The 21,653-nt window shown below is 43.5% G+C and overlaps 2 protein-coding genes and 1 long non-coding RNA gene across 4 annotated transcripts; 1 reads left to right on the top strand and 2 right to left on the bottom strand.

Annotated features, from left to right (window-relative positions):
* Positions 1-9,645: 9,645 nt before the first annotated feature.
* LOC115529816 (uncharacterized) lies at positions 9,646-14,893 on the bottom strand. The gene is made up of 3 exons (XR_003973647.1): positions 14,574-14,893; positions 9,942-10,022; positions 9,646-9,777 (listed from the first exon to the last, which is right to left on the bottom strand). It is a non-coding gene; the product is annotated as an uncharacterized LOC115529816 (long non-coding RNA).
* On the top strand, positions 11,495-14,316 carry LOC115529783 (zinc finger BED domain-containing protein 1). Its single transcript, XM_030338843.1, has 3 exons — positions 11,495-12,394; positions 12,800-13,419; positions 13,556-14,316. Exons 1-3 carry the CDS (start codon positions 11,530-11,532, stop codon positions 13,955-13,957), a joined length of 1,887 nt encoding a protein of 628 aa, XP_030194703.1. The 5' UTR covers positions 11,495-11,529; the 3' UTR covers positions 13,958-14,316.
* Positions 14,894-15,624: 731 nt separating the features above from the next.
* LOC115529806 (GTPase IMAP family member 9) lies at positions 15,625-19,833 on the bottom strand. 2 transcript variants are annotated; one of them, XM_030338891.1, is made up of 2 exons: positions 19,792-19,833; positions 15,625-17,203 (listed from the first exon to the last, which is right to left on the bottom strand). In XM_030338891.1, exon 2 carries the CDS (start codon positions 17,175-17,177, stop codon positions 16,479-16,481), a length of 699 nt encoding a protein of 232 aa, XP_030194751.1. In that variant the 5' UTR covers positions 17,178-17,203; positions 19,792-19,833; the 3' UTR covers positions 15,625-16,478. The 2 variants fall into 2 exon arrangements, with proteins under 2 accessions (XP_030194751.1, XP_030194750.1); XM_030338890.1 differs by lacking the exon at positions 19,792-19,833 and adding an exon at positions 19,331-19,614.
* Positions 19,834-21,653: the final 1,820 nt, after the last annotated feature.

Genomic DNA, 21,653 nt, shown 5'->3' on the forward strand with positions numbered 1-21,653 from the left:
AGTGAGTGAGTGAGTGAGTGAGTGAGTGAGTGAGAGGGAGAGAGAGAGGGAGAGAGAGAGGGAGAGGGAGAGGGAGAGGGAGAGAGAGAGAGAGATCTGTTTTTGCTTAGGTCAGAGGTTATGCAATCTTAACAAAAGACTGACCATTCATCCCCTACTGACTTGCAGGAGAGAGAGTGAGTGAGTGAGTGAGTGAGTGAGTGAGTGAGTGAGTGAGTGAGTGAGTGAGTGAGTGAGTGAGTGAGTGAGAGAGAGAGAGAGAGAGAGAGAGGGGGAGAGGGGGAGAGGGGGAGAGGGGGGGGGGGAGAGGGGGAGAGAGAAAGAGAGAGAGAGAGGATGTAACACTTAAGTTGAGGCCCCCTGTTGCTCTTGAGCAATGGCGTTTGTTTCAAAAAGGGCTCTGACTACAAAGACTGTGGAGGTACGAACAAAGGAAACGCACGTTTCCAAGACGCGTTGTCGCTTTAAATCGTACACCACGTGGTACATCCAAAATGCTGCAGAAACAAACTAGTTTTGGATCTCTATAAGAAGTATGAGATTCCTGCAAGTTTGTCCCCACGGCGGGTTAGCGAGGCACTTGATAGCAGATGGGTTATACTGCGTAAGTCTACCTCTACGGCTGCGTTATATACTATACGAACTTGCAGTTTCGATTTTCAATGGACCGGGCCTGGAGGAATCAAACCCATTCAAACTCCACAGCAAACAAAGCTACGCCACCGGTTTTATGCAAGTAAGCTAGATTAACGTTAATATGACCTTTCTCGCCCCACCGTAATGGCTCAAACGTTTTTACTGGTCGGTTCTTTTGTACTGGCTTAACATCCGTACATTCTTCACACAACACACAAACCACAGGTATTATTTCTCCCACGCGGTACAAACATTTAGATCTAATCAGGATTGGATACAGTCTATCGACAAACCCATGTAAAACACACTCCCAGCCCTTTTTACTTCGTGAGCTCGTTATTCAATTTCAATCTGTTAGCGTATCCTAGGCCGTTTATCTAACCGGCTGTATGAATTTCAACCAGTCCGAGATCACACGTCCCCGCAACCAGTCGAAGGCAGTACAAGCTATTCACCTAAATGTGACTATGTCTAACTATACAGAGTTCAGTCATGGACAACAGGTTCTGTTTACCTTTCTTGTGGCGCCTGTAAGTAGCTTGTACTGCTTTCCGAACGGCCCCGCAGTCGCTAGTCTCGGTCCGGGACCTTCCAGGAACGTCGGGGTCACCAATGTATTACGTATTTCTTCGTGGAAGGAGGGGTCGAATCCAAAGGAATAGCTTTAGAGAGACTTTATTTGTATAAAGTATTTTCGGTATGGTAAACTGATGCTCTGAAGTAAAGAGAGATTGAAGATGTGTTCTAAGCACGTGCGAGAGTGTTCTCCTAGCTGATCCTAGCCACAAACCCACGTATGTCTAATCGCTGCCGGGAGAGTTCTATTGTTTTCATGGCCAGGTGAGCTTCTTATGGACTCAGCGAGGACCGGAAGACTTGGAGAGGAACCGGTGTGACGTAATTCCTCGGTTTTCCTCGCCTGGTCTGTGATGCTGCCCTCTGTGGCTAAAGTATCTATTGCAGCCTTCAGTAATGTCCTGCTTTCCCTTGTGGTTATGTGTAGTATTTACGGCTTATATGTTTGGTACTACCCTCTATTGGTTAAGTGAGGGAAATACAGCTTGTGTTCCTAAAATACGTAACAGAAGTAACGGGGAAATCAGTCGGAGGTGGTCTATGCATCATGGTTGTAAATGACAGATGGGCAACGAACTTCACAGTTCGTGAGATGCACTGCTCACGACACTACGAAATCTTGTCTGTGTCATTTCGTCCCCACTATCTTCCCCGTGAATTTCAATTAATAACAGTAATTCTTGTTTATGTCCCTGGCCCTGACAACGCGCTGGCAGCAGAGCGCATTTTAGAATGTTATGACAATGCCGTCTCCAGGGCATCTGACCAGCCCAGTGGCTGGCCATCAGTGTTTCTGATGGGAGATTTCAACACATGTGACGTCACCGCACTTCTCCCACAGTTAGAACAGTATGTAACAACACCAACACGGCTGAATAGAACGCTAGATTTATGTTTTGGAAACATCCCGGGTGCATATGTATCCAAGCCCTGCCCTGCCCTTGGGTCCTCAGATCATAATGTAATACTACTACTGCCTAAGTACAGACAAAAATTGAAGACCCAAAAAGTACAGGCCCAAACCATCATGGCATGGGAGGTAGACTCCATTCAAAGACTGAAAGGATGTTTTGAGCTGACAGATTGGGAAGAATTCTTCAGGGAATGCAATGGTGACCTTAACCTGTTGTACGATACCATATGCTCTTACGTCACATTCTGTGCTGATAGTGTTATTCCCACCAAACAAATTAAGATCTTTGCAAACAATAAGCCATGGATAACCAAAGACCTTAAGAACTGTCTCAATTTAAAAAAGTTTGCATTCATCCAGGGTGACCAGCAGAGAGTTAAAGAGCTGAAAAAGGAGCTAAAGCAGAAGACCAAGCTGGCCAAGCTCAACTACAAAAACAAAATGGAGGAGAAGTTCATCAGTGGAGATATAAGGCATGCATGGAGGAGCCTAAACACCATGATGGGCAGGAATAAGAACACTGCTGCAGTACAATGCCCAGACCCTGCTGCCTTTGCTGAAGAACTCAACACCTTCTATGCCAGATTCAACAACACTGACTCTATGGAGGAAATGGTCACTCTCCTATACCCCCCAGAATCTATCTGCATAGAAGAGAAGCGGGTTATATCCATCTTTTCCCATCTCCATTCCTCCAAAGCTCCTGGACCAGATGGGCTGAAGGGCAGAATACTGAAGGAGTGTGCAAGTCAGCTGGGCGGTGTAATGACGGAAATGTTTCAGCTCTTCCTAGATGCCAGTTTTGTTCCCAGGGCGTGGAAGGAGACCACCATCATCCCTGTTCCCAAAAAGCCCCGGGCTAAAGCTCTGAACGACTTCAGACCAGTGGCACTCACCTCTATCCTGTGCAAATGCATGGAGAGAGTTGTTGCAGGAGAGCTCACCACCACCATCGGTGAGAATCTGGATCCACTGCAGTTTGCCTACAAGCCAAAACGAGGTGTGGAGGACGCTACATTACATCTACTGGATACCATCACAAAGCACCCCGACTCCCAGAACTCCTTGGTCAGGATCTTATTCATGGACTTCTCGTCAGCATTTAATACAGTTAACATCAACACACTCCTGCATCGCCTTCAGCAGCTTCGGGTCAACCCAGCACTGACACTTTGGATCAAGGAGTTTTTAAAGGACAGACCCCAGCATGTAAAGGTCCAGGGTGTAACATCGTCCAACATCATCCTTAACACTGGAGTCCCACAGGGTTGTGTTTTGTCTCCCATCTTGTTCTCAATATACACCAATGAGATCACATGCAACATCAGTGGATTCAAGCTATTTAAATATGCAGATGATCTGGCCTTGGTGGCCAAACTGACAGATCAAAGCACCCTGTCCAAGTACACCCAATATATCACTAAAATGGCCCTGTGGTTCAAAGAAAGCTCACTGCAGTTGAACATCAGCAAAACCTAAGAACTGTGTTGCCATAGGAGGACCCTGGAAGGACAAGTAGTTGAACAGGTGGTGAAGTTCAAATACCTTGGCACAGAGATCGACCCACGTCTGTCCTTTAGCCAGCATTCAGATGGGGTTTACAAGAAGGGACAACAACGTATGTATCTCCTGAGGAAACTAGACACCTTCAATGTCAGTAAAGACATTTTGTCAACTGCCTACCAATCTCTGGTGGAATCCATCATTACTTGCAACATTACATCCTGGTACGGCTTCCTCACAAACGCAAGCAAAAGCAGACTTAATAGATTAACTAAGCAAGCAAGCAAGCTAATAGGAATACACCAGAAAGCGCTGGAGGATCTGTATATCCAGGCAGTGGGAAGGAAGACCAACTCCATCCTCTTAGATCCCTCCCACCCACTCCATCCTTGTTTTGATCTACTTCCTTCTGGCAGAAGATTCAGAATGCCTTTGGCCAGGAAAGCTATCTACAAAAAATCATTCATCCCCATAGCTATACACACACACAGAACACTCATTCCTCAAAGAACTCACACAAATAACACACACACACACACACACACACACACACACACACACACACACACACACACACACACACACACACACACACACACACACACACACACACACACACCTCCAAGCCTTCAGTCAAAAGACAATTTTCTAGTAACGATGTCGTGTGCAAAGTTTGGTGTCGATTGGTCAAGAAATGTGGGAGGAGTAGGGAAAAAACAGTTTTGCGGTTTTCGCGATTTTGCGAAAAAAAATTATAGACGCAAATGGGCGTGGCCTATGTCAAAAGATGCAGCAGACTCCAGTGATTATGTGGGTACAAGTTTTTGACTGTGGAAGGTTCGGTGTGGGAGTTATAGCCCCAAACGCGTATTCCTTGGTATAGCGCCACCTAGTGGCCGGCATGTCTGGATTTTGTCGTCTGCCGTCACCTCACCGACCTGGATCTAGTCATGCAATTGGCGTGTCGGCACCATTTACGGTTTGGGTTGTGGTACCACTTCTAGCTGGGAATAATAATAATAGGAAGAAAAATCCTTACAAAAACAATAGGGATCCAACCTGTTGGCTTGGACCCCTAATAATTCATTGAATTTATTTAGCGCTTTTCTAGACACTCAAAGACGCCTACAGTGAAGGGGGGGGGGACCTCACTAACCACCACCAGTATGTGGTATTATGCAACATGTTTTGCCTCAGATTGAAACAAAAGGTTTGATTATGATTATTTCCTGGTTGAAGATTTTCACATTGATTTTAATTTCAAACATTTGCATATCTTTTAAGTTAAATTAACAGTTATGCAGGTAGGCCGAATTACAGGTCTGAATAGATATGCATTCTCATATACATGTATGTGCACATGTATGCATACATGTTGTGCACATACACGTGTATGAGAATATGAGAAGTATATGAGATAAAAAATTAAATTCTATATTTATGGTTTCATAATGACTGAGTCACCGTTAAAACAAATTGGTTTCAGCTCTAATGCTGTTACTGTCTGTAATATGTTTCTATTTAGATTATTTTTCAGGAGATTTTGTTATTATTGTCCGAGTCTGGTTTTAACTAATGCTGGGCTTACACCAAACGATTTTCACAGTCACAGACTAATAACTGCAAGAGAGGATTTAGCGTTGGATCATGTGTGATATTTAACAAGGGTTTTGTAGTAGATATGGCCGGTGGAGATGCAGCAACCACAGGATGTCTGTTAACTTCCTGTTCGGGTTTCACACCTTTCTTGTCAGCAGCACAAGAAACACAAACTTGAAAAACAAAAAACTGTACTATTATTCGGATATACAGGGTTCTTCCCGTTCGTCTCGTCCCACCCCTAGTGCTAATAATGTAGTGGGCTGGTCTGGAGAGAAAATCCCATATCTGAAATTTTCTCCCAGTCCAACCCTGCCTGTAGCTCTCCTTCGCCTCCTTCAAACACTGTTTCAGCTCACGCTGTGCTGTCCTGGGTTACACCAGCGATCGTTGACATATATTATGAGCCCCCCACCTTTGCTCTTACCACAGGTTTTTGTGCCTCTATCGGCGCGATAATATTTTTGTCTCAATAACGTTTCAATATGCAGCCCACTTTGTAGATAGATAGATAGATATATACTTTATTAATCCCGGGGGAAATTCAAGTATCCAGTATCAGCCGAAAACACACATAAAAACAGTGCAGATGGATGTGCAAAAATACAGATATAAATAAATATAAATAAATAAATAAATAAAATGTCCATTGTTGTTATCTATTGTCCTCCCTGCCTTTACTGTGAGCTGTTGTACAGTCTGATGGCCAGGGGGACGAAAGAGTTTTTTAGTCTATTAGTGGAGCTGGACTGGGACAGCAGTCGGCCACTGAAAACACTCCTCTGCCTGGTGAAGGTGTCATGCAGAGGGTGGTGGGTGTTGTCCAGGATGGACAGCAGTTTGTCAAGGGTCCTTCTCTCTGCCACTGTCACCAGAGAGTCCAGCTCTGTTCCCACTACTGAGCCAGCACTCCTCACCAGTCTGTCCATTCGACCAGCGTCTCTCCTCCTGCTGCTTCCTCCCCAGCAAACCACAGCATAAAAGAGCACGCTGGCCACCACAGACTGGTAAAACATCTGCAGTAGTTTTTTGCAGATGTTGAAAGACCCCAGCCTTCTTAGGAAGTACAGACGGCTCTGCCCTTTCCTGTATAAAGCTTCCATATTTGCTGTCCAGTCCAGCTTGTCGTCCAGCTGCAGTCCCAGATATTTATAGGTCCTGACCACCTCCACATCGACCCCCTCGATGGACACGGGTAGGAGATGTGGTTTCTTCCTTCTGAAGTCCACCACCATCTCCTTGGTCTTGGAGGAGTTCAGCTGCAGATGGTTGGACCTGCACCACCTCACGAAGTCCTCGACCAGGCTCCTGTACTCCACCTCCCTTCCATCCTTGATACAGCCAACTATCGCAGTGTCGTCTGAGTATTTCTGCACATGGCAGAGCCCAGAGTTATGCTGGAAGTCGGATGTATACAAGGTGAAGAGGACGGGAGAGAGCACGGTGCCTTGTGGTGCTCCGGTGCTGCTGACCACAGTGTCTGACGTGCAGCCCTTCAGTCTAACGTATTGTTGTCTCTCTATTAGGTAGTCCGTAATCCATGTAACCAGGAGTGGGTCCACTCTCATCTCTGTCAGCTTGTCTCTCAGCAGGAGGGGCCGGATGGTGTTGAAGGCGCTGGAGAAATCAAAAAACGCGATCCTCACGGCGCCGCTCTCCCTGTCCAGATGAGAGTGGGCCCTATGGAGCAGATAGAGGATGGCATCCTCCACGCCCACCTTCTCCTGGTATCCAAACTGCAGTGGATCTTGTGCGTGGTGGACCTGGGGTCTGAGGACATGGAGCAACAGCCGTTCAAATGTCTTCATAATGTGTGATGTTAGTGCTACTGGTCTGAAGTCACCCGGCTCCCTGGGGTGTTTTTTCTTAGGAACCGGGATGAGACATGAAGTCTTCCAGAGCACTGGGACCCTCCCCAGCTGCAGGCTCAGGTTGAAGAGATGCTGGAGTGGCTCCCCCAGTTCAGCAGAACAGGCTTTAAGCATCCTTGGACACACTCTGTCCGGGCCTGCTGCTTTCCTTGGATGAAGCCTCCTCAGCTCTCTGCTCACCTGATCTTTGGTGATGGTGGTGTGGAGGGGGGTTGAACTGTCCATGGGTGTGGAGGGTGGGGGTGGGGGTGGTCTGCAGTCTGAGGTGGTGGAATTGGGGGAGGTGATGGACATGGTGTGGGTGTGAAGTGGACCATCGCTGGTTGTGGGAGCTGGAGTGTCAAACCTGTTAAAAAACAGGTTTAGCTGGTTTGCTCTTCCAGCATCCCCCTCTCCTGTGATGCTGCCCTTCTTCTTGCAGCCTGTGATGGTTTTCATGCCATCCCAGACCTCCCTCATGTTGTTATGCTGCAGCTTCTGTTCTACCTTCCTTCTGTATTCCTCCTTCGCCTCTCTCAGTTGGACCTTGAGTTCCACCTGTATGCGCTTCAGCTCGTCTCTGTCACCTTCCTTGAATGCCCTCTTCTTCCTGTTCAGGATGTCCTTGACATTACTGGTGATCCAGGGCTTGTTGTTGGGGAAGCAGCGTACTGTTTTGATAGGGACCACAACGTCCATACAGAAGTTCAGGTAGTCAGTAGTGCAGTGTGTGACCCCCTCTATGTCCTCACCATGTGCTCCCTGCAGCACGCTCCAGTCAGTACATTCAAAGCAGTCCCTCAGAGCCTCTGCTGCTTCAGGAGACCATTTCCTGAAGGAGCGTTTGGTCGTAGACTGTCTCTGGATCTGTGCTTTGTACTGTGGCAAGAGCAGGACCAGGTTATGGTCAGACTTTCCCAGTGGGGGCAGAGGAGTGGCAGTGTAAGCTTCCCTCACGTTGGCATACAGGAGGTCTAATGTCCTGTTCTTCCTGGTGGGGCAGCTTACAAACTGGTGAAAGTCTGGCAATGTGGAGTCCAGTATCACATGGTTGAAATCCCCGGAGACAGCGATGAATGCGTCTGGGTGTTGTGTTTGCAGTCTCGCGATTGTTGAATGTATGACGTCACACGCGGTCTCTGCGTGCGCCCGCGGAGGGATGTAAACAACAACAGCGATGGCGTGGGAGAACTCTCTTGGTATGTAGTACGGTCTGCGACCTACCGCAAGCAGCTCGATGTCTCGGTCGCACACGATTTCCTTCACCGTAACATGCCCCTGGTTGCACCATCTGTTGTTGATAAACAGCGCGAGTCCCCCTCCTTTGCTTTTGCCGCTGCGTCCACAGTCTCGGTCCGCTCTCACTGTGGTGAATCCAGGTAGATCCACATTAGCGTCCGGGATGTTCTGGGTTAGCCAGGTTTCAGAGAGGCAAAGTAAGCTGCACTCCCTGAACGTCTTGTCCGTCCTCACAAGGGCAGCCAGCTCGTCCGTCTTGTTGGTCAAACAGTTCACATTCCCCATCACTATCGACGGAACCGAGGGCTTGTACTTCCACCGCTTAGCCGCTAGCCTAGCCTTCACCTTATCTCCGGCTCTGCAGCCTCGGCGCCTCCTCCTCAGCTCCGCAGGTATGGGGTGGAAAAAGCCGTTACGTCCCATTGTTTGGAGCGAAAGCAGTTTCTCCCTTGAATAAACAAGATGTCCATCGCTTTGCTGTCCATGACAAGTCAGTGTATCCATATAATATCTATAGATCTACACATATAAATAGTTGATAAAGTTAAAAGTTTATAAAAACACACTTAAATTACTAAAAACAACGCAACACGCACGGAGCTACTGGATAAGCGTCCTACTCGCGTCGGCGCCATGGCAACCAGACTACAACATTGTAGTCAATGAACAAGACAATAAGTAAAAGGCCTATGTCCAAAATGCATGACACATGGTTTGTGATTGACCTATGGACGACACTAAAGTAGCCTACAGTATCGTATGTTTAAATGCAATGTATTTTTGTATACACTGTGTTACGGTTTGTGCCACGAGAACCTTACTTGAACACCTTCTACAAGTTAACCACATTCCTTATTTAGCATATTTTATCAATACAATTGCCATCACTATTCCATTACTATACTTACAGTATGCATGTATGCATTACAACCAAGCAAAATATTGACTATTTGATGTCTGTGCAATGTGCCATGAATCTTTGTGCACCTCTTTCAGTCAAAAACAGCCAGAAGATAAGGAGTTTTAAGGGTAATTTTCAGGATGTTGTCATATATACCTACACACAGCAAACACAAGTTCAAATTTTATTTTATTATTTAACACAACATTGTAAAGTGACAGATGTCTGACTAAAAATAGAATGAACTTTACAGTAGAAAATTAAGAAGACTTGAAGAAGGTTAAGCACACTGCTGATAAGTATTAAAGTGAACACGAAGAAGCTAAATATTATGTTATGTTAACATATTTTGTACACTCACAAACCAGAACTTACCACAGGGGAAAAGGGCCCTATTCAACTCATAAGATGTCGGTTTAAGCCCTGGGTCCAGTTTTCTGAAAATATAGTTTTTCTGATGCTCCAGTTGGATGAAGCCAGAAGAGGTCTTGGGGTTGGTGCTTCCATCTCATCTCCTGTGGCATCACACAATGATAGCTGGAGGTCGTCTAAATACCCCTCTGTTAAAATGGTTAAAAAAAAAAATCAAAAGCAAAAATTTTTGCTTTTGATTTTACACACAGTGTGTACTGTGTGTAGTGGCTGTTAAAGGCATAACTTTTTTTCTTTTCTTTTTATCTTAACACAATGCTTTGGGCAACTGGAAACATCGTTAAGTACATACCAATAGCCTCTGGAGCAAAGACCACCTCAGAGCTATTGTCAGGAGCATCAACAGGAGGATTAGTCTTCTGACTGCAGCTATCTGTACCAGAATAAAAAACAAAGAATTATTCACAGCATTTAGATGGTCTACTTGTCCCAACACTACTTGCACATGATAGTCGGTTATTTGTTATCAGTGATATCAGCGCACAGATTTAAAAGAAAACTCAGACCCCAGCCACTGCCTGTTCCCCCTTCTGACCAAACCCAAATTGTATAAGCCTAGTCTAGTATGGCAATTGCGATATTCTATATAATGTTGTTACTTGAAGAATAATAAGACAAAATAAAAAAATTCATTATCTAAATATTGCTTCTGGTTTGTTAGTCATGGTATAATATAGGGCTGACCGATAAATCGTATTTTCATCGTCATCGCGATATGAACATGCGCGGTTAACACATCGGAAAAGATGCCTGAAACGCGATGAATAAAAATCATTTTATTTACACGCGCCATGTATTCACACCCAGCATGCGAACATTTGACCTATCAGATGGAGCCCTGGATACATGCGCCATGCATTCCCACCATTTGGCCAATCAGATGAAGCAACAGCTAGCCGTCGGCGCCGGCAGCGTCCCCGGGTCCTATGTTCCCCCGGGTCCTATATGTGTTCCGGAGCCACCCTCAAATTAATTAGGGGTCCAAGCCAACAGGTTGGATCCCTATTGTTTTTGTAAGGATTATTATTCTACCTCCCCGTGAAAGTGGAACCACAGCCCAAACCGTAAATGGTGCACACGCGCCAATTGCATGACTAGATCCAGAATCGGCACCGCTACTCAGATAACAAAATCCAGACACGCCGGCCACTAGGTGGCGCTATACCAAGGAAAGACGCGTTTGGGGCTATAACTCCCACACCGAACCTCCCACATTCAAAACCTTGTACACACATATTCACTGGAGTCTGCTGCATCTTTTGGCATAGGCCACGCCCATTTGCGTCTACAATTTTTTTTCGCAAAATCGCGAAAACCGCAAAACTGTTTTTTCGCTACTCCTCCCACATTTCTTGACCAATCGACACCAAACTTTGCACACGACATATTCAGACGCACACGCAAAGAATGCATGAAACACTTTTTTGATCTGTCCTTCGATAACGAAACGGTAGCGTTTTGAATATTGGTTTATTAGCTAAATTAGACGTGGAATATCAAAAATCCAAGGAAATCCAAAATTAGACATCGGATCGAGTCCACATTTTACACACATGTTGGTGCTAACCTTAATGTCGTTCGATAAAAATTTCGGAAAATTTCGCCATTAGGGGGCGCAATAAACGAGGAAATTGTATATCTTCTACAAAATTTCGCCGCGAAAACGCTACACTGACTTCTCGCTACTCCTACCACAGTCAAATCCTTTGTATCCACAGGTTCAGGGTAGCGTTTTGAACACATGCTTCGCTTTGTGCCGGCGAAACGCACATTTCTTGTCGCGTTGTGCCGGCGAAATGCACACTTCTTGGACCCCTGCATAACTGCTTGCAGTTCTAGTTGGTGTTAATTTTGTGGCGACTGCGAGGCTATGTAACACGATGGCGGAGAAAGGAGAGAATAGCGAGGAAAATGTGGTTGACGAAGACCTTGTGGTGAAAAAGAACTGCACTTCTGCAATTTGGAGTTATTTTGGATTCCGTAGCGACGACGTGTTACAAACACAGGTACTGTGTAAAACATGCCGAACAGCTGTGGCAACTTCCAGAGGAAACACAACAAACCTCCATCACCACTTGCAACACAACCATAAAGAACTACACGAACAATTCAAAGCTAGCCAAACCACAAAACCAAAAACGTTGAGTAGCAGCAAATCTAAAACCTTGCAACAGTCCATTTCTCAGAGTTTTGCGTGCGTGACTCCTTACGAGAAAACATCCAAACGCCACGGAGAAATAACAGAGGCCATAACTCGTTATTTGGCTAAGGACATGATGCCTATAAACACAGTGACCAAAGATGGTTTTGTGAGTCTGATAAGGAAACTGGACCGAAGATACAGCATTCCATCACGCAATTATTTTTCCCAAGTCGCCATTCCAAAAATGTACGACACATGCAGGAAGACAGTGGAATCGGAACTGGGTCAAATTGAACACTACGCCTGTACCACAGATCTTTGGTCCAGTCGAACGACAGAGCCCTACATCAGCCTCACTGTACACTTCCTGGATCAAGACTTTGAACTGAAAACGCGATGTCTACAGACAGCCTACTTCCCCGGAGAACACACAGGGGAAAACATTGCGTGTGGACTACGTGAGGCTTTGACCAGCTGGAATTGGCGGGAAGAGCAGCTAGCTTGCATCACCACCGACAACGGGTCAAACGTTGTGAAGGCCACCGAACTCAACCACTGGGTCAGACTTCAGTGTTTTGGCCACAGGCTGCATCTTGCCATCGGTAAGTGTAAATTAATACATTTGCTTTACGTGGCATTATTGTTATCTATTGCCGTCTTATTTTGTAATATTATTGTTTTATTATTGTTTTTGTTATTTATTGTTATTATTTTATATTGTTTTTTGTTTTTTGAGAACCTCTGTCTATTGTTTTGTAACCTATTGATTTTGAGCTCATGCCTACAAGTTAAACTACTACTACATGCCACATAATGGTAGTCTGTCTCTGAATCATTACTTTGTAATTACTGTAGTTAACTAGTATGTAGTCCCTGAATTATTACTTTGTAATAATTGTAGTTAATTATGCAGTCTCTGAATTATTTCTTTGTAATTATTACAAAATTGTTAGATTTTGCAGTTAGGCTACAATGATTACTGGTAGGTTTTAATATTTTCTTTCCAGAAAATGCTGTTAAAGATGACAGCCGCATTGCCCGTGCTGCTGGGCTTTGTAAAAAATTGGTGGGACATTTCTCCCACAGCTGGAAGCAGAAGATGGCACTGAAAGAAGCACAACAGGAGCACAACCTCCCAGAGCACTCACTCATCACAGAATGCCCAACTAGGTGGGGCTCGAGGCAAAAGATGATGGAGAGGATCTTGGAGCAGCGGCAAGCCATATCTAATGTCCTCTCGGCAGACCGAAAAACACGGCATCTGGTTCCCTCCTGGCAGGACCTGGATGTACTGGAGTCTGTAAACCTGGCATTACACCCTTTGCAAGTATTTACTGATGCTCTTTCCGGGGAAAGCTATGTGAGTGTTTCATATGTGAAACCAGTCCTTCATCTCTTGAATACATCAGTTCTTGCAGAAAAGGAAGATGACACCAATTTAACCAAGACCATTAAAGTGAAAATCCTGGATTACATGAATACAAAGTATGATGACCCAGCAACACAAGAACTTCTGGACACTGCATCCTTCATGGACCCCAGGTTCAAGGTCAGCTACATCAGCAGCGAAAAAGTCCAAGACATCAAGACCAGGGTGATGTCAGAAATGAAAGAAACAGCACGGAAGGTAATTGGGTTATACATTTGACATGAGCACTGGTGGGATACAAGATGTCACATACTGTAATCAGATGGTGCATTATCTGAATGTGAATGGAACATGTGTATTTTTCTATGTATTCTTAATTGTCTCTCTGTTTTAGGAGGGAACACCTTCTGACAACACTGAGGCCCAAAGCATGGATCCACCCAGCAACAAGAAGGCAAAGCGATCATTGGGCAGTTTGCTCAAAACAAGTCCAGGCCCCACCACTCCCACCGCATCTTCCATGCAGCTGGAGCAAGCTCTTGAAGCTGAACTTAACAGCTACTTGCTGTCCCCCACCATTGACAGTGAGGCAGACCCTTTGGCTTGGTGGAAACTCCACCAGGTCACCTACTCAAAGCTGAGCAAACTAGCTCGGAGGTATCTTTGTATACCTGCCACTAGTTCACCCTCTGAGAGGCTATTCAGCACATCAGGGAATGTGGTAACATGTCAACGTGCATGTTTGAAACCCAGCAAAGTCAACATGCTGGTTTTCTTGGCCAAGAACTTGCCCTAAAGAATAACTTGCCATAAGGGGTAGATTTTTTTTTTCCTGATTGTATCTTGATTTAGTTATTTCAATTTTTCCCCGCATACTATAGATCTCTGCACCTTGTTGGGCGGAGTCGAGGGCCTTGATGATTGTAATGGGAGACATTAGTTATTTTAAATTGCCATGCCATGTTTAATTTATATTTATTTAATTATTTAAGTTGTTTTCCCCCAGATATTTTTTTATTTCAAGAGTTCAATGTTTTTGTTCAGTTTAGAAGAAAATATTTTAAATAGAGCAGGGGAAATTAAACTTCGTTGGGTGTTCATGTTGTGCACTTTGTTCAATAAAAGTTAAATAAAATAATTTATTTCATTTCTTTATTCAGTGGGCATAGGCTATTCAATGTTTGGGGTCTATGTTAGCAGTGTACCTATTATAGCAGAAAGATAGGAACTGTATAGCTAATATGCACACTTCAATATTTGTTTATTTATCGCAAGTCATATCTCATCGCAATATTGAACAATGGTATCGCACATCCTCATATCGTGCAGGCCATAATACATGAAAAGCTTTATGTTTTCCTTGATTTGGTATAAACTATAGATTTTTTTTATATGCACAAAACAATACTGACCCTGTTTAGACTGACGCCGCCTTGAGTGTGGTATTCGGATTAAGTTGCCATCGCTCTCTGTCTTCTTCCACTTCACTTTTGGCAGAGGTGCAATAGCTTGCTCTTTCTGGAGCTCACCCAGCAAGTCATCCACCTCTTGCAGGTCCAGCTTATGAGCCAGGTCGTCAGAACTCTGGAGCAGATCCTCAAGCTCTGAATCGCTCATGATGAAGACCCACAGACAGATAGACAGGCAACAGAAAGATTAACAAATAAGACAAACACAAAGGTAAGCACAGTGACAGTGAGAGAGAACGGCGAACAGGTAAAACACATCAAGGACAAGTTAACAAGAAAGACGTGGCTCTAAAAAGATCCTTTGTGTTGTTCTGTTTCCAATAAAACAGGAAAGGGTTGGCAGGATGACAAATTTGCAGGATCTGTTGAGAAAAGAAAGCAGAATTGGGAACTCAAACCTGAATGAGATACAGTACAGATTGTATTATCATAATTGACAAATAAAAGGTAGCATTTCATTTGGAGGGATATGCAGGCTAGGCCCACAGATTTGGCCCTGCCCCTCAGAGATCACTTAGTTGAACTTGTGGTGGTAGCATATGACTTATAATACTTATAATTTAATAGAATATTATGGAAATGATTATTAAAGCCTATTTTTTGTGATTTTTCCAGACAGAACCGTATTTATTTCAAATGTTTTATTCTGCATACATGTTGCTAATGTAAAGAGATTATAATCATTACATGTATACTGTCTCTGATCAACGGTAGGTATACATGTTGTAGGAGTGGAAAAGGGCGGCAGAATATTAATGACATACTGTATATGTTGTTAAGTATTCTTATATTATATTTATGTAAGATTATATTTTCTTAATATTTTCAAGATCCTGATTACAATATAAAATGTTTCTAAAAATATAATTTTGAAAAAGATTTGAAAACGGGTTAAAATTGAATGATAAAAGTACTTTTAAGAATTGAAAAAGTCCCAGTTAACTCTATATGATGTTTTTAAATGTTTTTTTGGAGACAAAAATTATCCAGTCAGTACAGGAAATTATATGTTTATTGATTTACAAATTGCAAGTTATATATGTGACTGTGAAGTCAATACATCCTTAATTGATTATTTTCCAGTGAATAAATCATGACAATAAAAACATATATGAAGCCAGTTTTATGCAGGATTGAATCAACTGTAAAACCAACAACCCATCTGATGTTAAGTCTAAAATGTATCCAATTAACTTTATTTTCTGAACCATGTTAACTATGAATATTAACTCAAGCCAATGATCAGGCACATCTCCAAGTGAAGTGAAGACTAGGAACGTAAAGATAAGTTAAGCAACAGGGGAGAGACAAGATGTCAAGCCGGTCCTCCACTCCCCCCTGTACTCATTTTCATCTAGTCGTCCGTCTGCTTCCCTTACAAGAGGGCACGAGAGCCTTTTGCAGTTCTGCCCCCGCTTTTCAACCAGACTGAGTGCCCCAATATTCAAAAATACAAAAAATATATCACGGTCCAAATGACCCTGATATACATAAAACAACAGGCAGAGGTAAAGGTGAAGCGGTCGTGGTAGAGGGGAAGCATTTGAAAAATCTGGATCGTAAACCCTCTGGACCCTCGCAAACCCTCCGGCCCCAATGGCCATATGCTTTAAAGTAGGGGTGAACGATTAATCGATTTCAAATCGATATTACGATGTGATATAAGGCGATATGCAAATCGCAAAGGCTGCGATTAAAAAAAGAAAAGTAACTTTTTCGTTTTGTTTTGTAATTTGTTACCGTTACTGATTGGAGCTCTTTAAGATTGACAATTATTGATATATTTTAAAATTCAATAGATGAATGAAGATGTTCTAATATTTATTCATCTTAACACATTGGCCTGGCCTAAAGGATACTGCATTTTTTCTTCTTTGCTGCCTCCTGGTACATGGCGTTGGTATAACACCCTCCACCGTTTAAATCCACAACCTTCTCCACCTTTTCCAGCAGCTCGGGAACTTGCTGCACATCACTTTCATCCTTGTTGTTGAATACGTGGTACCGGCCTCCACACCTGTGAATCAAATCCCTGAAGTCATCAGAGCTGGACAGAAACTCCTCTATCAGCCCCTTCAGGTCATCACCCCTGGCGAGCAGCACCACTGTGTATTTGCGGAGCGCCACTTCACCAAATACCTCAGCTATCATATCGACGGCCCTTTTCACCACCTCTGGGTAGCATTCCAGCTTGACCACCAGGAGGAAGGCGTGTGGGCCAGGGGCCGTCAGGGTCATGCTTTTGCTGACCTCCGTGATGATCTGTTCCTGGGTCCGTTGTGTGTCTCCAAAACCTGGCATGTCCACCACCGCCACCTTCTTCCTCTTGCTCCTCCTGCTTGACCTGCTCTTCGCATCCTCCTCAACATGGTATCCAGAGGTCTCCAGCTGGCAGACTTGTGTCACGGAGGCTGGGCTACAAATGGACTCGAAGGGCCCTCCTTGGACAGCCTGGCCAAGGATGGTGTTCCCTGAGGCGCTCTTCCCAGACCCTGTGTTTCCAATCAGGATCAGTCTCAGCACTTCTTCTGGATCATTCTCTCCCATGTCGGTTGGACACGGTCCCGTTGCTCCTGTGGGTGGAACATTACACAAGCTATCAATTATATTGCACCGTCTTGTCCTAAAATTACTTTCTTAATCTTGGGGTGAGTTATCTAACACAATGCTGAAATAGTTATATAATATTAACGGTAAATTCCCAGTTTAAAAAATTTTCAGTTCATGATTTAATAGATTTCGAGCATTGTCCTTGAATACAGGGTCTCCTGGGTCTCTCTCTCTAGTATTGGAATACCACAGCTGGCCACTGGGCAACTTTTGCCAGAAACCTTGAGACCTTGTTTTGGCCATGTGATTAGACAAATGCATTGATTTGTAAATGTATTGTAAGAAGTGGATCTCTACGATGACCTCAGCCTGGAAGAATGCAAGAAAGAAGAAACTGCCTGGACCTTGACAAAAAAGCAGAACTGCAGATTTGTGTAAATATTGCAAAAGAGTGCACACAGATTTACAGGCAATTCCTTGCCAACAAATAACTGCTGGAAGCTGCCAGTAATGGGCACATATATCTAAAATTGACAGTTTCATAGTTAAATGCTTAATAAATGTAGTAGGCCTAATCAAGTTTTGGATGCATGGACATGCTGTTATTTTCCTAATGTTTAGATTATTTTAGGCTTAACGTTATGTAATTGAAAAGCCTAATTTATGCTTCTTCATACATCCCAACAACAAGGTCTATGTAGGCCTACCTGACTTATAGGCTACAATGCTGTGTAAATGATATAAATCACACGGACAAATCGCCGTGTAGCAGTCATTGATTTTAAGAAAATATATGACTATCGCGCAGTTTCAGGTCAGGCTAAAATCCCTTTCTTCGTAAAGTGAGTAAAAAAGTGAGATTAAGGTGAGACAGCAGTTGGCGTAGTCTACTGCATCTAAACAATTTGATATGTGATGGACACGTGACTCATGGATAGGCCTATGTATCTATGAGATTCCGTAAACTACACCCCAGAATTGTTCAAGTTTCAGTATGCGCAGATTTGTTTTTAAACCTAGGCCTACGTGTTGAACCCATGGACCTGGTTGAAACTTTCTTTTCACTCACGGAAAATGGTTGTGTTTGTGTGCGTGTCCGTGTGAAGCAATTAGTCATTATTTTCTAATAATCGTTATCCTTTTGTTTGATTAAAAATACGTTTTTACAACATTTTAATTAACCACAAAATGAAGAATGACGCAAGTAAAGATTAAACATATTTATTAGATAACATTTCACATTTCTGTAAAGGCACATCTATCGAAAATACTTTAAGAATTTGTTTTTGTTTCGTAAAATAAACAAGACTATATGATGTTGGATATCAGTTATGATATTTGAGTTATTTTAAAATTATTTCATTTATCCTCAATGTGTAGGCCCTATTGGCAAATCAGATTTGTCTTGAAGCGATTGCGATTCAGCCTACGCATAGCATGCACGCAGACTCACCAGAACAACGAAGAACTAGTTCAAAAGTGGTCTGCAGAATACAGAGCATGTGTCACGTATCTTAAATCCCCCACCCCCACACAAACACACACACACACACACGCACACATTCTTTTTTCCCCTGACATACGTCAGATGTGTTTTTGTGGTAGGCTATATATTATAATAGCCTACTTGGAGGGAAGGTGGTTCGAATTCATTTTTAACAGTGCTGTCTTTTCCTATTTTTGAAAGAAAGCAACTTTTCACCCCCCCTTGACCCGCGCATGGATCGAAAGAGCGCTTGTTTTAGTCCATCTTCGGAAAATGTAGTTTCACTAGACGCTACGGGGCAGGAATTCTCTTAGGATAAGGGGAATCGAATTAATTGTCAACAGTGCTGTCTTTTCCTATGTTCTAAAGGAGGCACATTTTCATCTCTCCTTGACGCGATGACGTTTTCCACAAAGGTTAAGGAAAAGAGGAATAAAGCTAAGGATATTTGACATTCCGTAGGCCCTGACGACGTTTTCCACAAAGATTAAGGAAAGGATGCATAAAGGTTAGTCGATTTGACAATCCGTAGATGCCCCTATAGGTACATCTATGGGTGGAAAAGAAATAGCCCCCAACCTACGGAACCTTATCTAAATGTTCATGTCAGCAACAATATACGATTCACTTAATGACTGAGCTTCTGAAGATAAATCCACCTTACCTGACTCCATATTGAGTATTTATTTCTCAATATTATTCTTTCCTATCGTCGTTTATCTGTTGTTCAGGTCACCCTCGCCCTAATAAATCAGGAGGTTTGCGCAGTTTCAGATCAAGCTAAAATTCCATTCTTCGCAAAGTGGGTAAAAAAAGTGAGATTAAGTTTAGACGGCAGTTAACGTAGTCTACTGCATCTAAACAACTTAGTAGGCATACACATGTAACGGAGACGAGGTAGTTTACAGTAAACCACACCCCAGCATTGTTTCAGTTTCAGTATGAATTTCATGGACATGCGCAGATTCGTTGAAACAAGTTTAAACTTTCTTTTCTCACACGGGAAATGTTTGGCCGTTTCTCAATTCCTAGTACGCGTAGCCTACTACGTACTCGCGGACTTGGAAGTTCGTACTTGGCAAGTCCGGACTTCAAGTAAACACTTCCGAGGACGGGAGTACGCACCTGCAATTGGAAGCAGCGGACTCGATGACGTCACCAGCTCAGCTCGTCTGTTAACTGTGCTACGGCCTCATGTAGGCATATAACTAACTACTGAACAATATAAACAAATTATACAAAACAAAACACCAGCTTCTTTAGTTTTAAAATAGTAGTCCTATGTTAATATTTTGAATGAATATAAATGAAAAGTTATGCGTATTCACACGGCAAGCCAGCTGTACCCTACATATAAACAGGGTTAGGGTTATCAGTGGCTTGAAAAAGATTGTATGAGATTGCCATTTCAATAGAAACACACACAGACACACACAGACACCCACACCCACCCACACCCACACACACACACACACGATCAGATGGATCCGACCGGGAATTCCGTTGCGATGGGTTTCCTCCATCAGCGACTTAAACAATTTATATAAAACAAAACCCCTCTTTCATTTTAAAATAATAGTATGTAAATATGTTGAATAGGCCTCCATCTTGATTATACTTTTAAAATGTTCCTATATAGCCTATTTTATAGCTTACACACTGATATTTTAAAACAGGAATGCGTAATGCGAAATGCATCCTGGGATATTTAATGGACCCAAGTCCACACAAGTCACCATCGATGCAGGCTCGATATTTCGGCCAATTTAAGAACGCATCAAGAACACTTCCGGGTTTTACGACAGTACTTGGCCTGATGCGTGCTTTGAATTGCAACAGTACTTGGGCTACGACTGATGACGTTTCACAAGAACGCAAGCACACAAGTACAGAAAAGAATGCGAATTGAGAAACGGCCTTTGTGTTTGTGTGCGTGTCCGTGTGACTAGAAACAATTAAGGTACGGCCACACTGAACGCGTTACTCGCGTTGGATAACGTGTGTAATGGTACGAACACACCAAACGCGTAACCCGCGTAAGATTTACGCGCGTAACGCAGCTAAAATGTTGCTTGATCATTGTGTGTCACAAAAATGGTTCAACGCGCCTAACGCGCCTTTGGCTGCGCTGGATTTAGGAGTCCGAGGTAGGAAACCCAAACGCCGCCGTGTTTGGGTGCATGATAGAGTTTAGATCGGGTTAGATTAAATAATCTCGGATATAAATAACAATAATCGGGTTAAATAACTTCACATGGTGTGTCTGGTGTGTTTCCAGCATTCGTAGTGTTGATCAGCAGAGAAATAGTCCGCCAAGACGTTGAGGTTGCTTAGCAATCAGAGACTCTGTCCATGCAAGTGAACGGAGCGTTCACTCTTCGTCTATCAAACCAAACATCCTTCACATTCACCGAGCGAACCTTATGAAAGTAAAATGCACATTTCTCGCTAAAAATGTTTCCATAAACGCATTTAATGGCGTAACTATGTTACTATTTCCACCCAGAATAAAGAAAGTTGCCGGCCGTGGCTGCCATGGACATGGCTGCGCTGGAGGCCGAGGTAGGAAACCCAAACGCCGCCGTGTTTGGGTGATAGAGTTTAGATCGGGTTAGATTAAATAATCTCGGATATAAATAACAATAATCGGCTTAAATAACTTCACATGGTGTGTCTGGTGTGTTTCCAGCATTCGTAGTGTTGATCAGCAGATATATAGTCCGCCAAGACGTTGAGGTTGCTTAGTAACCAGAGACTCTGTCCATGCATCTTCGTCATAACTATCAAACCAAACATCCTCCACATTCACCGAGCGAACATTATGAAAGTAAAATGCACATTTCTCGCTAAAAATGTTTCCATAAAAGCATTTAATGGCGTAACTATGTTACTATTTCCACACAGAATAAAGAAAGATGTCGGCCGTATGCTTCTGTCCAAGCTCACTACTCTCTGCCAGTGACGTCGGGTCAAGCTCAACGCTGATT

This window comes from Gadus morhua, chromosome 17 (assembly GCF_902167405.1).
Source record: "Gadus morhua chromosome 17, gadMor3.0, whole genome shotgun sequence".
Lineage (NCBI taxonomy): Eukaryota > Metazoa > Chordata > Actinopteri > Gadiformes > Gadidae > Gadus > Gadus morhua.